This window comes from Neovison vison, chromosome 2 (genome assembly GCF_020171115.1).
Source record: "Neovison vison isolate M4711 chromosome 2, ASM_NN_V1, whole genome shotgun sequence".
NCBI classification, from domain to species: Eukaryota; Metazoa; Chordata; class Mammalia; order Carnivora; family Mustelidae; genus Neogale; species Neogale vison.
In genome coordinates, this window is record NC_058092.1 from 236,014,046 (window position 1) to 236,033,096 (window position 19,051).

Consider the following 19,051-nt stretch of genomic DNA (forward strand, 5'->3'; position numbering starts at 1 on the left):
ATGACACTCCAAGGCCTTCTGGACTCGGTCCTGGCGAACTGAATCATCGCCTCGTCCCCTTCTAGCTCGGCACCGTGGACACTCGTCTCCAGAGCAGTGCGGCCGCTATGTGGCTGCTTTGCCGCGCGTCCTTCCAGCTCCGCGAAGCTGCTGTGGGCTTGCCCAAGAAGAGAGTTAGAAAGGCGCCAGACGGAGTATAAAGGCGATTCTAATCAAGCCGATAGCTGGCTGGCTTTCCATAGGAGTCAAAGTAAAGCTGCTTTGTTGCAAACTACCGTGATAATCTCAGTTCTGAGACCCAGCATGTAAATGCCCAGAATACTTCACGTTTGGTAGATTCAATACAAATCCTTAAAATTCACTATGGATTTAACTACTGTTTCCAGGATTCCTTGTGCGCGGACTCGTGTCTGTGCTTATTGCTAGCTTGCACAAACCCTTTGAGGGTGAAGAGCCAGGGACGGGAAAGTTGTCCTCCCTCTGGAAATACAATGCCGCAGTTAGGGGACTCCTGGGGCTTGAATTCAGCAAGGTTTAGTGCCCTCTGCTGGCCATAGTGGCCAAATCACCTGCGGACCCAGGAGATGCGGCCAACGGGGGTGTGGGGGGGTCTGATGGGTCTTTGTCTGGCTCACAAATGTCAGCCTTCTCTTAGGTAGTGGGACATTTGGAGAGGAAGGTTTTGAGTGAATGCATGTAATAAGAAAATACGCTTCGACTAGGAAGTCTGCGTCTCCGAGTTGGATTAAACCGGGGGGTACTTCCTAGTCGGTTACTCTGCAGCTTATTCAGTTACGTAAAAGCGGTGTTCAAGAACGGACTGTTTAATGCAGCCTGTGCACAGCTGCCCGTCAGGGCTTGAGGGCTTTTGTCTCTGGCCGTCCTGGGTTCGAATCACGACTCCTCCATCTCCTCTGACCCGATGTTGGGTCAGTTTCTCAGTCCTGGAGGGTTACTGTGAGGGCAGTGCCTAGACGAGGGGCCTGGTGGTGGTAGGTGCTCCCCGGTCACAAGCATGTGTGCGTGCGTGTGTGTGTGTGTGTGTGTGTGTGTGTGGCTCACTTTAAAAGTCTAAAATGTATTTGGTAAAGGAACAAGAAGAAGGAGGTGAAAAGATTGATTGTGGCTGTCACTGTCCCGGGATAATTGCAGCTCAAAATGGTTCCATTTCAGCTGAAACATGACGACGATTGTTTGCGCTCATTCAGACATCTCCTCTGCTTACAAGGGACGGTGTTTCTGGGCCTCAGTCCATTTGTCTGGGTCAGCGAGGCTTTTTGCAGGAAAGTCCTGGGTGAGCGGACGGGCACCCAGGTGGACCACGGAGTGGAGTGGGGAGTGCGGGAGGGAGCGAGCCCACCCCTCAGCCACCGCATCACACCACCACCGCAGGTCTCCCTCGGCTCCGATGGCCAGGCCCCTTCTCTGGGGGCCAGTCCCCCTCTCCACCACCAGGAGGTCGATGCCACGTTTCCTCAGGATCCAAGGCTATTTTGGGAAAATGGGGCACCAAGTGGGGATCTGAGGTGGGCCTTACAGGTCTGGGTAAAAGAATATTTTCCTGTGTTGAACCTCATCGCATTAGCCACCCACCCAATAAAGACCGACCTCCGTCCCCAGCGTGCCCATGTGACTCCGTCAGAAAGGAACTGATGGTGGCCCCTCCTGGGGGATGAGCGGTCTTTCCTCTGCCTCACCTGGGGGCTCAGACGGCAGGCAAGGCCGTGTTCCTGGAGGCCGCGTGAAGTTCAGGAGAGCAGCAGGAAGTACAGGGCTCGAAGGAACACTGACCGGGCGGGCGGGCCCATCCCCATTCTCACTGCTAACATCTCGGGCCCGGCGGGACGGACTGGCCTTCGGAGGCTCCATCAGGCTCCAGAGTGCGGGAAAGGCCTGCACTCAGAATAAGGGCCGGGGGCACACGTTGTAGTTGTGGCTAGGGGGACAGCAGAGGTGGACTCTGTGCAGGGGTCCGGCCTCCTCGCTTCCCAGCCCCCCCACCCCTATGACCACCTGCCAGTGAACCTGACTCCCGACCCTGCTGTTCTTCCCAAGGGGGTGCTCTTCTCTTGGCTGTCGTGATGCAAAATAGAAATGCTACACTCATGTCACAGCAGACACCATAGAATGTACCCGAAATATTGAACAGATCATTCCATGTGGCAATCCAGAAGCTGTGGGTAAAGGGCCTCGCTGAGCTCCATGAAGCGGCCTTTCAGAATCACTGATCTGGTATTTTCAGACTTTACCCTCCCTGGACACCTCCGCATCCTTGTTCACCTCCCCTCTCCCTGCAAAACCAGACAAACACCCAAGAAAGGGAATTGGGGCACCTGGGTGGCTCAGTTGTTAAGTGTCTGCCTTCAGCTCAGGTGATAATCCCAGGGTCCTAGGTCATCGGGGAGCCCCCTGCTCAGCGGGGAGCCTGCTTCTCCCTCTCCCTCTGCTGCCCCCGCTGCCTCTCTATCTCTCTGTCTGGATATAAACACACAGATAAATAAAATCTTTAAAAAAATAAAAAGAAAGGAAATTAACCTGAACAGCAAGTGCTTTTCTAATGTGGGAAGAGCTCTTAGAGTTCCTAACTTTTTTCATCCCAAGGTGAGATCACTTCCCTAGTGCCCGAGTAAACCGCGCCGGGAGTGTCCCCAGACCCGCCTCCCAGCCCAGTGCTCCAGAGCACGCCCATCGGCATTCTGTCCCCAGTCCGCCCTGTCCTCCATGAGTGGCCCTTCTCAGCGGGGGGCCCGGCCACCCAAGACGGGCCCCTCTGAGGCTGTCCCTGCTTCTTACAGATTCGCCATGGAGCCCTTCTGTCCGCTCCTGCTGGCCGGTGTTAGCTTGCCGCTCGCCAGGGCTCTCAAGGGCAACGAGACCACCGCGGCGGTCAGCAACTGGACCTCGACGACCTCAGGTGAGGCCCCGGCTGCATGCCCCTCCTTGGCCCTCCCCTGCCCCTCCAGGTAGGCTCTCGGACCGGGATGACACGGCTGAGGGAGGAGACGCGGGGTGCGGCTGACTTCCTCAGCGAGCAGAGCGTCTCTCGTGTCACTCCTGTCCACACCAGCTGGCCAGACAGGCCAGTTGTGCGGAACTGGAGCAGAACAAATTGCGGTCCGGGGGCAGCGAACACGACCCTGTGCTGATGGTTGGTGTCAGCTTCGGTGGGAGGCCGGAGAGCAGAAGTGACGTTTCCCGCCCGCCACTCCTGGGGATCTGATTGAAGCAAGCCTGAAGGAACAGTGATGAGGCCGCAGGGGATACTGACCCACTGACATGACCGCTGCTGCAGTTGAGAAGTTAACATTAATATTCTTGGGCAAGATACTGGTATAGTGGTTAGATTATACTTTTGGGAGAAGAGCCCTTACATTTTAGAGAGGCATGTTGATGTCCTTGCGAGGTCCAGGAGTGATCGAGAAAGAGCAGATGGGGAGAAGGAGTTGGGGGGGGTGCTGGGCCAGCAGAGCCATCCCGTCCTGATCAGAAAGGTGGGTGGCGGACACGCGGGGGTTCATTGCTCTGTTCTCCTGCCTTTTCCATATTTTGAAAGTTAGGGGTAGGAAAGAGTGAACAGACATGGATGAACCCCAGAAACGCGCTCAGTGGAAGAAGCCAGACACGAGACCCTGTGTTGCGCGGCTGCATTGAAGGGAGGTGCCCGGAATAGAGAAGCTGATGCCAGAGAAGGGACAGGAGTGCTGGGCTGGGCTTGGGGGGCAAACACCAAGTGACCCCAGGTGGCTGAGAGGTGGATGGGAATGTTCTGGAATGCTGAAAAAAATTCTGTGAATTAGCTGAAAATCACTGAATCGAAGGCTTAAAACGGGTGAGTGGGTGGTATGTCAATTTTATATCAATGAAATGAGATCCATGCCGTGCAAAGGTCAGAGGAGGCGGCAGCGGGAGGAGGAGTGGCAGCGAGAGCGAAGGCTCTCGAGACACGTGGCCCGAGTTCAGTTCTAGCTCTGCCGGCCGCTCATTGGCTGAGTGACCCGGAGTCACACCCCGAACCTCTTTGTGCCTCAGTGTCCCCGTCTGTGAGACGGAGGTGGTAATAGTGCCCGCTACTCAGCAGTGCAGATTAAGGAGACAACCAGCCGGGGTTCGGGAGCTCGTCCATGGGGCCGCTGCTGCACTTGGCAGGACACCCCGTCAGAGGAGGCCTGTCTGTCCCCCGGCCAATCTCTCACGGCCCAGACATTCGCTCTTCAGTGTCCCTTGATCTCTCCTCCTTGGATGTTTGCCCAACACAGAGGTCCAACTGGTGTTTTCAGGGTCCCCAAGGACTGGACACGGGGTCCCTGGGCCACACCTCCCTGGTAGACGGAGGCCCATCTGGCTGCCAGCTCCGGCCCGTGGCCAGGGTAGTGGGAATCTGTAACCAGTAAGACCTATTCCCCCGAGGGTGCCTCGGAGCCTCTTGCCAGTCCCCATATGCCTTCTCCGTGCCCCCTTCCCTCTCCATTCCTGAGACTCCCAGACATAAAACTCAAGGACTTCTCTGATACGGTATTACTTGGTGAATTGGTTAGTGTTCTCCAGAGACACAGAATCCACAGATAAATATTTATATTTTCATTTATATCTGCACCTGTGTCTGTATCTGTAGTTATATTTATTATAAGGAATTGGGTCACACAATTGTGGATGTTGTCAAGTCCAAAATACACAGAGCCAGTGTCCTAGTTTGAGTCTGAAGGCTGGCAAGTGGCTACAAAACCAGAGAGAGTGATGTCCCAGTTGGAAGGCAATCAGGCAGAAAGAATTCCCTGTTACTCACAGAATGCCTGGCACTTTTATTCTATGTGGGCCTTCAACTGATTGGATGAGGCCCACCTGCAATGGGGGGAGGGGCTGCGATCTTTTTTTTTTTTTTTCCTGAGACACCAGTTTAAATGCTGACTGTCATCTGAAAAGCACCACCCCCCTAGAAACACCAAGGACAATGTTTGACCAAGTATCTGGCAGCTCGTGGCCCAGCTAAGTTGACACACACACAAAAAAATGCTTATCACAAGGCCTTGGGAAAACAAAAATGATCAACATCCCTCTGGAAGAGAAAGCCTGGGCGAGGTGACTCGAAGTGCTGCCTTTTGGGCTGTTGTCAAGGGTTCAACACCCATCCAGCTCAGGAGCTTTGCATGATTTTCTAACCCCACACATGTCCTACAAATGCACCCTTGGGCCCCAAGAGGAGGGAGCGGTGGGGCTCAGTCTCTGATGCCCGCCCTCAGCAGGGGGTGGCAAGCATAGCACGGGCCTTGCATGGAAAGCCAGAGAAATCTAGAGCCACAGGAAAGGAAAGACAGATGCTCCCAGCACATGGAACTACATTTGTCATCCCACATCATTGCCGGCTGGTCTCCGGGAGCCGGGGCCGGGGGGTGGGGTTGCTGGCACTGTCCCCCAGCCCGGACCGTCCAGACCCGCCCCGAGGACAGTGTGTCCCTGCAGCCCACAGAGAGGAGCCGGCTGCTGCTGGCCCGAGGCCGGACACCACCTGCAGCAGCGCTTACAACAACAGCAACAAATCTACCAGGCAGAACGTCGTTGGCCCAAAGCGCAGAAGCGCCGTGGGGCTGTGTGGGCGCTCCAGAGAGGACATCTGTCGGGCGGGGTGACTCAGCCTCACCCCTCCGCCTCCTCAGTTCACTTGAAAGTGAGATGATTGGCTCATGAGATGGCTGTGGGCGTTGGGGGCTCCTTTCAGGGAGGGGGACTGTCGTGAGAGCTCATGCCCATCAGAACGGATGTGACACTCTGTGCTGCTTCTGTTGGGGGCCCTCTGGGTGGGGCGGTGGCTGCCGGTCACACAACCGGGAGGGAAATCGGAGGTGGCCCCACTTCAAGGTCTCGGTGTTACCACGTGGACAGGCTCCCCTGACCTAGAATCCCAGGGCAGGGGGGAGCCTGACTGTGTGAAGCTGTCCTTTGCCACTTTGTTCCCCAAAAGGATTATTTGGGATAATCCCAGCATACAGCCCCGGTGTGCCAATTAACCAGAAATCATCTCATTTGTTCCTTGAACAGAATGTTTTAAATAATCACCAGGAGACATTCCTTTACGCAGGAGTTGAGGGTAAAGATCTACAGTGTGATGAAATGTTGCTGTGCTTGTTGCAGGAAGGGTTCCTAAAAAATTCATAAGAAATAGATAACACAGAAAAACGGTGGAGGTTGTGACCAAGCCAAATGCAAATATCGAATTGATGATGCTTTATTGATCATGAGATGATGTTTAACTCTATAGAAGGTAGGGAAATGCAGATTATTTTCCTTATCAGACTGACAAAAATTAAGAGGATTGCTCATAGCTGGAAGAAATCACTCCATCACCCAGTCGAGGCGAGCACGGAAGCTGGAAATGCTGCAGGGGTCTTTCGAGCAGTTTCTACTACAATGCACTGTGTGCGCACAAAGAGGTACAGGGTCCCCTTCCGGAACCTTCTATAGAAGCACTTTCAAGATACACCAAGATACAGATACGAGATGGGAAGTTGTGACAGCCAAAGAGTTGGAAACAACCTAAATGTCCGTTGAAATCTCAGGTTCTTCAGAATGTGGACGTCCAAGCAGGTGTGTGTTTGCTGGCACAGAAGCTTCCCAGGGCCGACGGCCCAACGAGGAAGGCGAGTCACAGAGCTGGCCGATAGCCAATGTCATCTGTTTTTTGTTGTTGTTGTTTTTTTGCACATTCACTTGGCACAGGGGACACGGCCTGTAAAGGCTTTTTTTTCTAGACTGTAGTATTTTTCAAAAACTGCATTTAGGTTGCATTACTTATCTATATTTAAAAATCAGATCATTTTTTACATGAAAATATGAATTTCTTCTTTTGGCAAGCTGGAGGAACTGGATAGTGGTGGGGAGGCACTCTCAGTTCTCCAGGCCCCCCGTCAGGCCCGCCAGCTCTTGAGTGTTCCTGCTGATCTCTGCCTTCCAGAAAGAGGCAGCTGCTGACATTGGTCCTTGTGATCTGCAGATTCTGCCTTGCACACAGCAGGACGCTGGATCTGTGGGTCGTTCTGCCTAGGTCCTCAAGGGTGTGCTGTGGAGACATCCACCTCTGTAACCTTGGCCTTTACTGGAGGCAGCGTGAGCCTGGAGGCCAGACCCTGGAGCCTCCTGACCCTAGGGATTGTCTGTCTGTGGTCCAGGCGCCCTTCAGACCCCCAAGTCAGGCCAGGTCCCTCCAGTCCTCAGACGGGCGAGCTAGCCAGGCAGTCACTGCCAAGATAGGAGCTGAGCTGGGGCAGCCTGACCTCTGGGCAAATGCAGAAGTTGGGGGAGGAGAAGGCACCCGCCCACACTCTGAGGTTGCATTTGGCAGGGCAGGGAGAGAGCCCTGTCTGCGGTGTGGGGCTGCGCCCAGCTCTGCCCCTTGGTGTCAGGCATCTCCCCCATCAGACTGTACTTGAGTAGGCGCCAACGCCCCGGCAGAGCAGGGAGGGTACTCACTGGATGCGGAAGTGTGGGAGCCTCAGGCCGGATCTGCTCCCCGGGCAGCTCTGCAGTGGAGGGGGCGGGGAAGAGGAGAGGACCCGGGGCTCTTAGCGGCTCAGCCTGGGTCACCCTGGCTTTGCCCTCTCGCTTGGCGGGTGAGGTTGCTAGTCAGAGGGGAGAGGCATTGGCTCAGCCTGGAAGGAGGGTGTCTTGTCGGTTGGCCTCCTTCTCCTCACAGACCTGCTGCCCCCCAGGGCACTTCTGCATCAGCTGGTCACTCGAGTCATTGCCGTGCTGTCATTTATTAGAAATACCTGCGTTAGCCGCTGACAGGGACGGGGGTCAGCATGAGGCCCTGCCTGGGGGGAGGTTGCTTAACACGTGGGACATGAGATGCACAGTAGGCCCTTTAGAATACATCAGCACTGGGATGTGGGGGAAGGAGGCTGCAGGCCTACGATGCTCCCACTGGGCTCAAGGCTGTGCTTGGTGCTTCTGGGAACTCAGAGCCAAGGAAGCTGAGTTGTTGCCTTTGAGGGGCTTCCACTGAATCTGAGGGAAGGCAGTCATCTCCCACGGCCAGTTCACTCCAGCAGAGTGGGGTCTGTGCTTATAGAGAGTCTCTAGGATCCACAGGAGGAAAACCAAGTAGGCTTCCTGGAGGAGGAGGCATTTGATATGCTCCTTGGGAGCAGGTCCATTTTGATGAAGAGAGGGCAGCACGGCAGTCTGGGGTGGCAGGGGCTCAGGCAGAACTTCAGGGGCAGGGGTGGGAGCAAGGCCACCAGAGCCCCTCGGAATTGGGTTTCACTGGGCTGGTCCCAGGGAGCCACGAGGCAGCTGCTCTTGATCCGAGGACATGCGACCTTCTGAATGAGGAAATTCAGCCAGGACCAGTAGGACTGGGAGCTCGAAGCTCTGGAAGACCTGACTGTGGCCTGGCCACAGACCACCTGACCCAAGGGCCAGGCTGCACCCCATGCCCTGATCTCCTGCCTGAGGTCCTGGGAGCTCCCCACGCTGTCCTCAGAACAGAACAATGGGCAGCTCATCCCTCAACCTCCTCTACTTTCCCACGATGGGGAGAGGCAGGTGCCCCAGGAACACAGGGTAACAGGTTACTTGAGGGTCTGGGGCTCCCCACTGTGCCTTCACTGCCCCTCTGGGAGTCTGGGAGTCTGGGATGAAGCCACCAGGCCCTCAGTTCAAGCTCCCTTGCGTGGATCAAAACCACTCATCTCTTCGATGGGGAGCACGGCGGATGGGGCCCATGGCGGGCTTTGCAGACTCTCAAGTGTGGTGCTGGGGTCCAAGAAGAGCTGAAGAAGGTTCTGTTCTCAGGGAAGAAGTTTGAATGGGACGGAGGGCAACAAATTTGCAAACTGTAAGGTGCAGCCTAGTGTTGGGGATCTTTCCTTGCCCAAACCCCACTTTCCCTGTTATCTGAGTCCTTGCCTGGGGTCTCCCATTGCGATGGGGCCCGGCTCTGCCCGCAGGCCCTCCCACCCCAGGCGCGCCGCAGCCGCTGCTGGCCTGGCTTCTGCTACCTCTGATGCTGCTCGTCCTCCTCCTGCTCCTCGCCGCCTACTTCTTCAGGTAGGAGTGTCCCCGGGGCGCGGGCGGACTTGCCCCGACCAGCTCTGAAGAGGAAATGAGCTGCTCGAGGCGGCAGGGCGGGTGTGGGCCCAGACAGAGGGCGGCGGGGCTGGTGACGGGAGGGGCTGGGGATCCGCGGGGCTGGGGACCGGAGGCCAGGGTGCCTCGGCCCAGCCATGAGCAGCAGGAAGAGCTTCTCCCGGCTCACCTGGTGGGTATCGCCACGCAAGGTCCCTGTGGTCTGGGAAATGCCCCCGGGGCCCGGAGCTAACCGGTCTGTGTCTCCAAGGTTCAGGAAGCAGAGGAAAGCCGTGGTCAGCGCCAATGACAAGAAGATGCCCAACGGGATCCTGGAAGAACAAGGTACCAGGGGGCCGGGGGCGGGGGGTGCGGTGGGTGTTGCGTTCTTTCTGACCTCACCAGGGGCCGTGGTCTGCCTTTTGTTTTTTAAATGTTAAACTCCCTCAGCTTCGAGACTCCCATCTTACTCTCCCTGGTTAGACGCTAGCCTTTACGATGGTAGAATTTTACCATTTCAAGACTTTTCTCCATTTCTCTCTGGTGGGAAACAGACACTCGCTTTCAGTTTGTGGCTTTGTTGGAAACGTTCACATCCTGTCGTTTTTTACGGGGTTTTGACATGTAACGTTTTTCAGTAAGCCCTCACAGTCCTTCTAGAACGAGATGGCCTGGTTCTTACTCTAAAGCGCTCTGAAGGGTTTCCCTGAAATTTGCACTGGTTCGGATCGCGATGCAAAAAGGGAGCCCATATGTGTGTATGTGCAGCGGGCATGGTTGCTGTCGGTGGAGGGCCTTCCAGACCTTTCTCCCTCCGCTCTGAGTCCAGTTCAGAAAGCGTTAATGCAACTTCCAAGGCACATTGTTTCTTTGCCCCCGACACAGCCAGATGGCCGGGAAAGTTGTGTGAGGCAAAAGCTTTCAAAAGTATTGGTTCACACCAGTGGCTGTCGCTTCCTCTGGTCGCCTGCTGCCGGCTCGTTCCACGCCAGGAGGGAACAAACACGCTCTCAGACTTGAGACGCGGTAGCAGGACAGGCAGCAGGGACGGACTCGGGGGGGCTCCAGGGCAGTTTCTCAGGCTTGGGGCCGGGCGTACCTTGTTAGGTGCTAACGTGACCTCCGGGGCCCCCTTCCTGCCCTGATTCCCTGCCCAGCACCTTTGAGCAGCCTGAATGGGAGGGAAGAAGGTGTGGCTGGTGAGCCCCGGAGGCCCCCGCCAGACTCCTTCTGACACATCTTCTCTCCGAGGAACGAGCCCGGGGAGGAGCTCTTGGCTGGGCCGCAGAACGCTGCTGCAGGTGGGGACAGGCCCTCTGCCTCATGACGGCAAAGGTTCCACGTTAACCCTGTTGAGAATATCGGCGCATTTTCCAGGGAGGGACGCACATGCCGGGGATTTCTCTGTTTGTGTCACTCGGAGTTGATGGAAGGAATTTGTCCAGGAACTGCCCTGCAGCCAGCCCTTCCCAGGGCCTCCCTGCGCGCTCGCTGCTGAGCAAGGGCAGTGTTTGCCTTGTTTCTCCTGCAGCTTACGGGCTGTCCACATCCAGGGCCGTGTGTGTCACGAAGAAGACAAGGCTGAGGGAGACTCATATCCTCACCGATTCCCAACTCAAACCAAAATGATTCTTGCTAGTTTATTAACATAGTCTTCCTCCTTATTTCAATCCTGGAAAATTGAGCTGACGGGCAAACTGCCCAAATCCTTTGCAGAAGGAGCTGAGGTGAGGAGTCTGAAATAAGGCATCTATGATGGGTGGGAGCTGGTCCCCACCCCCCACCCCAAGGAACTCCTGTATTTGTAAATGCCGTGGGTGTATCACAGGGGACAGATCTCCACACTCACTCAGGTGCTCAGATCCCCTCCCCGGCAGCCCCGGGCTACCTGATCTAAGAGCAGTGACCTCCCCCCAACACACACACACAGCTTAGTCTTTCTTCCAGGAATGCTGTCAGTCCATTTGGTTACGGAGCCAGCTGTCCGGGAATGTGGCTCAATGGCCCCCATGTTTCTTTTGGTCCCACAGAGCAACAAAGAGTGATGCTTCTCAGCAGGTCCCCCTCCGGGCCCAAGAAGTACTTTCCCATCCCCGTGGCGCATCTGGAGGAGGAGATCCGAGTCCGCTCCGCAGATGACTGCAAACGCTTTCGGGAGGAGTTCAATGTGAGTGGGGAGGGTCCTCTGTCTTCTTGTCCTGGGGTCGAATACGCGGGCAGGTGGTACCATATTTCGGGATCCATTGCCCGAGGACGGGAACTCTTGCATCAGTCATGACCCTGTTCCGAAGCGGGTTTCTGGAGACCTGATTTTTGCTGCAGGACGCCTCCCCACCCTTGTTGCTCCTTCCTAAGATGGGACTCTTGAGGGAGATGTTCCCAAAGGCTCCTTTCCGCGCTATCACTCTGGCTGCCGTATCCCAAAATCCAGCATGACGGAGACTCGGGAGTCTTGTGAACATGGAGGACCAGGGCCTGAGCAGGCGGCGGTGGGACACTTCCGTGTTGAAAGCGGGGACCCCACCCCACCTTTCATGGGCTTCGAAGAGCTTACGCATCTCGCTGGCAAAGGAAATAGGCTTCTTCTGACCCCTGCTCAGAGCATGAATTAAGCAGTCGTGGGGCTCCCTGGGGGGGCATGAACTCTGCCTGTGGGAGCCCTTCGGTTTGAGGTCTGCTCCAAAGCCTTGCCTTCATTCGGCTACTGTGACCTTCTCTGTGACCTCAGTGATGCCCGTCGGGACAGTCCCCATGGTAGCAAACCGAGTCTCCTGACTCAACAAGACTACGGACGTGTGTTCACCATGCTCCTTTGTGTTGCTCGTGTTAAGTCAATGTCCTGGGACTCCTGAATGTGTTGGAGAGACGGGGGGTGGGGGGCGAGTAACACAGACACTGGGAAGTCTCCCTGGGTTTAGCTGCTCAGAGTTGATCCCTGACTGTGTTTTGAGTTTCGTTTTATGCATTTTCCTGGTTTCGTGCACAGCCATGTGCCGAGCGTGGAGGTTGCAGGGGGAGGGGCCGAGCGGACCGGCTGTGGCCCATGGGTCCGCTGCACCTTCTCCGCTGACCTCCACCGCGGGGGTGCGCCTTGGCAGCAGAGGGGCCTGTCTTAGGGACCTCACGGCTCCCTGCGAGGCTCTGACAGCGGGCTTCATAGAGAGCAAAGCATTGTGTGGTCGGTTTACCCAAAGATGACACTGCTTCAGCCCAGGGGACGTTTCACAAGGAAACGTCCGGTGAGAGCATGGGAGGTGACAGAGCAATTCACCTGCACTTGGCTTGTTTTTTAACCCATGCCTTGTCTGCCTTTATCCTGCTTCCTTTTAATTGTTTCCAAATGTATCCCCCACACACACTTTTTTTTGAGAAATTAGGTCATATTGAAAGACAGCTCTAAGCCATATTGTTTTGCAATCTTCCCCTCCTGCCTGGTCCCAGTTGCCCTCGCACTGGGGTTTCTGCACGTGGTGGTGGGGGGGGGCGGGCCAGCAGGAAGCCGTGGTCAGAAGCAGCGGGCTTTGCTGCCGTCTCAGGGAGGAGTGAGGGCCTTTCCAATGGAGCAGGGCCAGAAATAGGGTCAGGCAGGTGAGGCCGTTGCCCCAGGCACAATGAAACCTCTATTCTTCAGGAGAAATAATATTTAAGGCAACAAGCAAATGTATCAAAATCAGAGTGAACGATCCACGCTGAGCGCAATAGTGCAATTGCGAATAAAGACGAGGCCGTGCCGACGGGTTTCTCCGACGCCGCCTGTCTCTGCGGTTACCCATCCTGACTGTATATAAAGGTTTCATGAATGGGTCCTCAACAATTTCTTTTTTTGGCTTTGATTTTGACTTTAGAAAGAAATTAAATATTCAAAGGCATTGGAATATCATTTTACTTGATTTTGGGGGCAGTTTGGGGGGCACCACTTTAAATTGGGTGCTTTACCCTTCTCGCCCTGCCCCACCCCTCCCACTGAGTGGCTTCCCCGTGGCCCCCTGGAGGCCTCTGTGCAGGGCGGGGCGGGCAGGTAAGCAGAGGGGAGGAGGGCCCGGGCCTGGCGCTGGGGGACCAGGGACGAGCTGCCGGTCCTCTCTGGACCCGTTTGCTCCTCTCACGAGTGGGAGCCGGCCGGGCCCTCAGCCACGTTTATGTGGCTTGCCCCTTGTCAGGGCCCCAAAGCCTGCCAGGACCAGCCCAGGCCTGGCTCCACACTTGAGCTGGACGACGGCATCTCATCTCCCTCCTTGGCGCCGGCTGTCCTGAGCTCCAGTCCCAGAAACTGTGGAAGGACAGACGAGTCTCAGACTCGTCCAGCCAGACGAGTTTGGATGTGGTTATTTGCTGACCCAGGGCTTCAGTGGCCTGAAAGCGTTTGGCACGGGGGTCAGCTTGGTGGAGCCGTCGGGGAGGGGACGTGGGCTTTGGCCTGCCCGGATTCCTGGCCCAGCTCGTCTCTTACCAGCCTGGAGGGCTTTGGGCCATTAATTAACCTCTGCCTGCCTCAGTTTACTCACCTATAAAATAAGGATGCTGCCTGCCACAGGACATCCCCTGGAGTGTCCTGCCCTGTGAGAGAAGTAGTCGTGGGCCTTGCTTAGCTGCATGTCTGCACAAGAGGGGGCTGGGGCTGCCATGTTTCTGAGACCCCTCCTGGGAACACCCAACCTCAGTCTCCACCCCTCCACGCGCAAGACCTCTCCCATGGAAATCTGTTTCAGGCTCCCAATGAAACCCCATCAAGGGAGCGCCATTCAGACCCAGAATAGCCCACTTCCCCGGACAGAATCTTCTCAGTCTCAGACCATCAGGCTAGCCCAAGCCAAGGCCGGATGCAGCCTGTCATTAGCGTTGTGGAAAGGCACAGGGGCGGGGCCGCTAGGAGAGGGCCCGACAGGGCATGCAAGCCAGACATGTCCCCCAGAGCTTGCTGGAACAGCTCCCACCGTGCACCTCTCTGCCCTTCTCCCCACCTGTCCAAATGCCAAGCATGGTGGAAGGGGAAGGGGCAGGACCTGGGGCTCCTCCCGTGTGTTCATGGACATGAAATCTCACCTCAAGGGAGCAAACAAACCAACCTCCTTCGGCCACTGTATGTAACTGGACGATCCGTCATGGTATTTGGTGACCAATTACCACGCGCGCGGCTCACGCCCGGCACTGCAGCGGTGACCCAGTTACGGCAGAGCCCTCCCCTGGGTGCTGTCCCGCTTCCCCTGTGCCATATGAGCAGCTCGGAGTCGAGGGTCCATGGGCACACGGACAGCAGGAGAAAGGGATGGGCCAGCCCCTCGCGGCTGTTACTCTGTGTGCTGGGCTACGGAGACGTGCTCCCTACGCAGAGCGCTGGGCCTCTCACGCCAGGTGCCCCTCTGCGCCACCCACGAAGCCAGTGTTGCCACCCCAGCTCCGTATTCCGGGTCTCAGGTCCCTGTGGTGGGGAGGGGTGGCAGGGCTGGGTCCACGCTCGCCACCGAGACCCCTCCGGCCTCCCTACCACGCGCTCCTTCCAAGGAAGAGGGAGGCATCCCGGGGCCTCTTTTTCTTTGTCTTTTTAATGTATTATTCGTATAGACTTTGATTTGTAGAGCGGTTTTAGGCTTACAGAAAACTCGCGCTGAGGGTAAGGGTTCCCACGTGCCCGCCCCTCCCTGCACACGGGTTCCCCGGCTGTTCTTGCCTCCGTGCGCTCCGCGCGTTCCACACGGTGACTCCTGCTCACGGGTTGTCATGCTCTCAAGTCCAGAGCTGGGGTTCCTGCGTCATCCATCGGGCGGGTTTTGGTGAACACGTGACATCACAGTAATACACCTCATTTTTATTTTCAGGGCTGAGGTCACAAACAGGTTTCAGGTGTAGACGATGAGAAGTCGTAAACGTTATCACCAATTCCCTGTCCAGGGCGGGTCCAGGAAGTCAGTGTCAAGACAGCTTTGATAAGAATCAGAAACTCCAGCAGAGAAGGTGCTGGTCCCAAGCACCCGCCACCACCTGCCCCCGCCCAGGCTGGCCTCCACACCGGCCCTGGCAGGTTCTCTGACCATGGCCAGCCAGTGTGGTGACCCCAAAACGGGGAAAAGATGACACTGGCTGGCAGGGGCTGAGTCAGGGTGGAAAAGCCCTGTAGTCCAGGAGAGGGACGCGCTGGGCACCTGTGCGTGGCAAGTTTGTCCCTCCTGACTCACGGGGTGAGCAGGCCTAGAGTCTGGGCTGCACTCTGAGCCCTGCCCCCATGCCCCTGGGACTTTATCCTTGAAGAAGGAAGCACCTGCCTTGTGGCCTCGTGGCCGTGCCAGGCCAGACGGCAGGCCCTGACCCCATATCTGCCCCTTGCAAGCCAGGGCATTCCAGCCACATCTGCAGCAGCCGTGGGGGGCGGTTTCCTCATCTGTAAAATAGAGGTGACGCTTGTGTCATCTAAGGATCACTTGTGACGGCCGGGGCCCCTGATCCAGCTCCTCCTGCGGGGCCCAGCACACCGAAGATGCTGCAAAGACTCACTTAGTGCTTGAATTCCTGGGGTTCCTGGTCCGGTCAATGTTTAAGTTGATGTTGAAAGGCATGATGTGGGGGTTCAAAAGGCTCTTTCCCTCTGTGCACTGCAGCTCATCTGAGTGCAGAGGATGGCCCAGCAGCCCCCACATGCAGGAGCACGGCCCGAGCTGGCAGGATGGGAGGGGCCCCAAGTTGTCGAGGAATGGAAGTCAGGGAGCCCGGGTTCGCATCCACTGAGCAGCACATCGGTTACAGGGTCCGAGTGGCCCCTTCATGTCCTCACCTGAGGCCGGGGGATTAGGAAGCCAAGGGTGCACACAGGACCCCTGGGGATCTTCGTGCTGGTCCCGGGTGGGGCTGGGGTCGGCAGTCGCCACGGGGCTCCCTCTGAGCTCTCACTGCTGGACCACGAGCACACGGCGTTGCAAGCAGGGGCCCCAAGGCTGAGTTCCTGGTGCATCACTGTGCTTGTCCCTCAGCCCAGCCCCAGAGGCAGAGTGTACCTTCCCAGCCCCTCTGCACAGACGCCCTTGCTCTCTACCCCAGTGATTGGCCGTATTTGTAGTGGGCCTGCTTTGGGCCCGGACACACCGCTCCAGGGGACTGGGTGACAATGCCCGGGCAAGTCCCTGACTTCATGTGTCTTCGGGTCCAACCGTGGGGTCATCACTATGCCCACGGCTCCCTTGGCCTGCTAGCCAGAGTGCCTTTCATCACGGCTCTGCCCAGCGCCCAGCACAGCCCACAGACAGAGAGGGCCGCAGACTTGGGGGTGGGGGCAGGGGGCTGTCCAGATGGAGTCTTCCTCCTGCCCGCGCTCCTTAGAGCGGCTGACGCACACACGGTGTCTGGATGCATCCCTTTTCATGCTAACTGTGTTTTCTTTTCTAGTCGTTGCCGTCTGGACACATACAAGGAACTTTTGAACAGGCCAATAAGGAAGAAAACAGAGAAAAAAACAGATACCCCAACATCCTTCCCAGTAAGATTTTAAAGATTTTTATTTATTTGACAGACAGATCACAAGTAGGCAGAGAGGCAGACAGAGAGAGAGAGGAGGAGGAGGCAGGCTCCTTGCTGAGCAGAGAGCCCGATGTGAGGCTCGATCCCAGGACCCTGGGAACATGACCTGAGCCAAAGGCAGAGGCTTTAACCACTGAGCCACCCAGGCGCCCTGATTCCCAGTAAGATTTTAGCTTTCTCGCACGATGGGTCGCATCGGGAGGATGTTCGTCCTTCCCTTGCGGCTCCCGGGACTGTGCCTGTCGGGGCAGCATGTTGGTCGAGGGCTAGGAGATGGGGGCCCACACCCGCACCGCTGCAAACCGGTGTTTGCACCAGAAGTGTAGATGCCCATCTCCCACGGGCAGCCTGGGCCACCTCTGTCGTGGTGGGTCTGGCCACCAAGCCTGTGCTCATTGTTGAGACCCGCGCTGCCCAGGGGCCAAAGGGAGTGCCACCTACACGGGCTGGCGGGGCCTCTGACGGGATCCAGTCCTGAGCCCATCTTGTGCTGGTGGCCCTGGGCCTCTCCTTGTCTCAGACTCTGTGCTCCTGGCACCAGCAGCAGGTCCCCTGGACTAGGGACAGAAACAAAAGAATAAGAAATGCCTGGGGGTTTGGCAACGTTGTAGGAAGGCTGAGAAACCACTGCGGGAAGCCAGGGGAGGCCTTTGGGGCCAGGGGGGCTGACCAGTCTGTCCAGGGAAGTGGCTGGCTGGGCCACGCCCTGGGGGCAGCTCCCATAGCCTCTCTTGGTGCCAGGACAAACCTGAAAGTTCCTAGTTGCCCTTATACAAGCTGGCCGAGGAGGGTTTCCATACTCTCCGTGCAGCTGGACCCCCACTGTGAGCTTTGCCCATTGGGCTGACAAAACGGTAGCCAGGAAGGGTTTAAATCCTGAACCCCAGGCCTCCCAGGCATGCCCAGAGAGCCTCCCTTCTCCGACAGAGCCTCCGTGGGAGCAAGGATGCCAGCCTGTGCAGTGGGCTTCAGGCCGTGGACTCTTGGTTGCATGTTCAGGATCAGAGTGAAGTCCGTGTCTTCTCTGGCCAGAGAAGCCATGGTCTGCCCAATTTGTGTGGCCTCTGGACTCCCAGTGCTCGATAGAAATAATTCTTCTGAACCTCGCAGAGGATTTACATGTGTTGTTTGCGAAGGCCCCTGTGAGGCTGTGATCCAGATAAAATGAAAAATAACCAAATAGCCTTTGGGCTAAATTGCATTTGTATAAACCGCCAAGGGAGCAGCAGGACATGGGTCAGGAAGCTGTGTGGCCCTGCAGCTGGGCGGGGGAGGGGACTTGGGCCCACACTGGACTCTGAACATGCAGGGGGACGGTTTGGGAGGATTGGGCGTGGGGTGTCGGAGAAGGGAGGAGGCCAGCCACTAGGCTTGACCAGCTCCAGTGAGGGGAGAGTTGTGGTGGGAGGCTTGGGTTCTGTGGGGTGTTTTGTGTCAAATAAAAACTGGGATATTTGGAAAGTAATATTATTATCTATTTGTGGCTTAACTAATTAGCTTCCTTAATTCGTTTACTTTATTCATTGAGCTGCTGAATGTGTAGGTTGAGGACTTCGTCCGAACCAAGCGCTTCCCCGGGTTCCTGTCCCCCATTTGTCTCTTGCTTACTAAACCCCCATAGTTTTTATTTTATATTATCGTTTTTATTATTTTATATTATCGCTTTTTTATATACTTATTTGTCAGAGAAAGGGGGAGATTGAGAGAGAGCACAAGCAGGGGGAGCGGCAGACAGAGGGAGAAGCAGGCTCCCGGCTGAGCAGGGAGCCCGATGGGGGACTCAACCCCAGGACCCTGGGATCATGACCTGAGCCGAAGGCAGATGCTTAACTGACTGAGCCAGCCAGGCGTCCCACCCCTCTAGTCTTTAAAAGGTGACATTTATACTGAAAATTAACAGTATTTTTGGTGAGGCCTCAGTGGGGGTGGGAGTAATGGCCAGGTGTGGGAATTAGCTGCACCCGCCCCGCTGCAGAGGTGATGGCCCAGGGTGAGGGACTGCCTCCCCCAGCAGCAGAGCCCACACCCTGCATGTTTGCTCCAAGCCATGTTGTCCAGCTCGTGCTGTGGAGGGAAGTGGGCCTTTCCTGCTAGTATAAACATGTGACGGGGCCGATCCTGTGTCCTCCCACGCTGGGAGAGGTCCAGCCCCAGCCCTCTCCTGCCCAGGCGCCCTGTGCCAAGGAGGCGGGGTGCTGGCAGTCATCAGGAGCCAGGACATTCTGCCCGGATGTAAGGTGTTTCGCGTGGATGGGACACTGGGTCTCTGGGATGGTTTCGTGGACACACTTGGCATGTGCCCTGAAGATCACCAGTGGGGGGGTCCGGCATCAGCAAGGCACAGGCTGAAGGAGAGGGCGTCTCCTTAAACTGAGGAGTTGGCCAGAGATATCCCCGGGGCCTGCTGGGGGCCCGGGACAGGAATGGGCTGGTTCGCTGGAGGTGGTTCAGGGGGTCTCGGGTCCACGAGGCCAGGCTGTGGAAA

The 19,051-nt window shown here is 56.6% G+C and overlaps 1 protein-coding gene across 5 annotated transcripts in view; it reads left to right on the top strand.

Moving 5' to 3' along the window:
* The first annotated feature begins 2,800 nt into the window (after positions 1–2,800).
* Positions 2,801–19,051, top strand: part of PTPRE (protein tyrosine phosphatase receptor type E) — a 41,193-nt gene continuing 24,942 nt past the window's right edge. For 2 of the 5 annotated variants that reach the window (XM_044240735.1, XM_044240736.1), the window contains exons 1-5: positions 2,801–2,914; positions 8,943–9,042; positions 9,332–9,405; positions 11,091–11,227; positions 16,435–16,525. In XM_044240735.1, the coding sequence (XP_044096670.1) occupies positions 2,803–2,914; positions 8,943–9,042; positions 9,332–9,405; positions 11,091–11,227; positions 16,435–16,525 (514 nt within the window). In that variant the 5' untranslated portion in view covers positions 2,801–2,802. Of the gene's footprint in view, positions 2,915–8,942; positions 9,043–9,170; positions 9,254–9,331; positions 9,406–11,090; positions 11,228–16,434; positions 16,526–19,051 lie in introns of those variants that run through there. The other 3 variants (XM_044240737.1, XM_044240738.1, XM_044240739.1) reach the window with 3 other exon arrangements.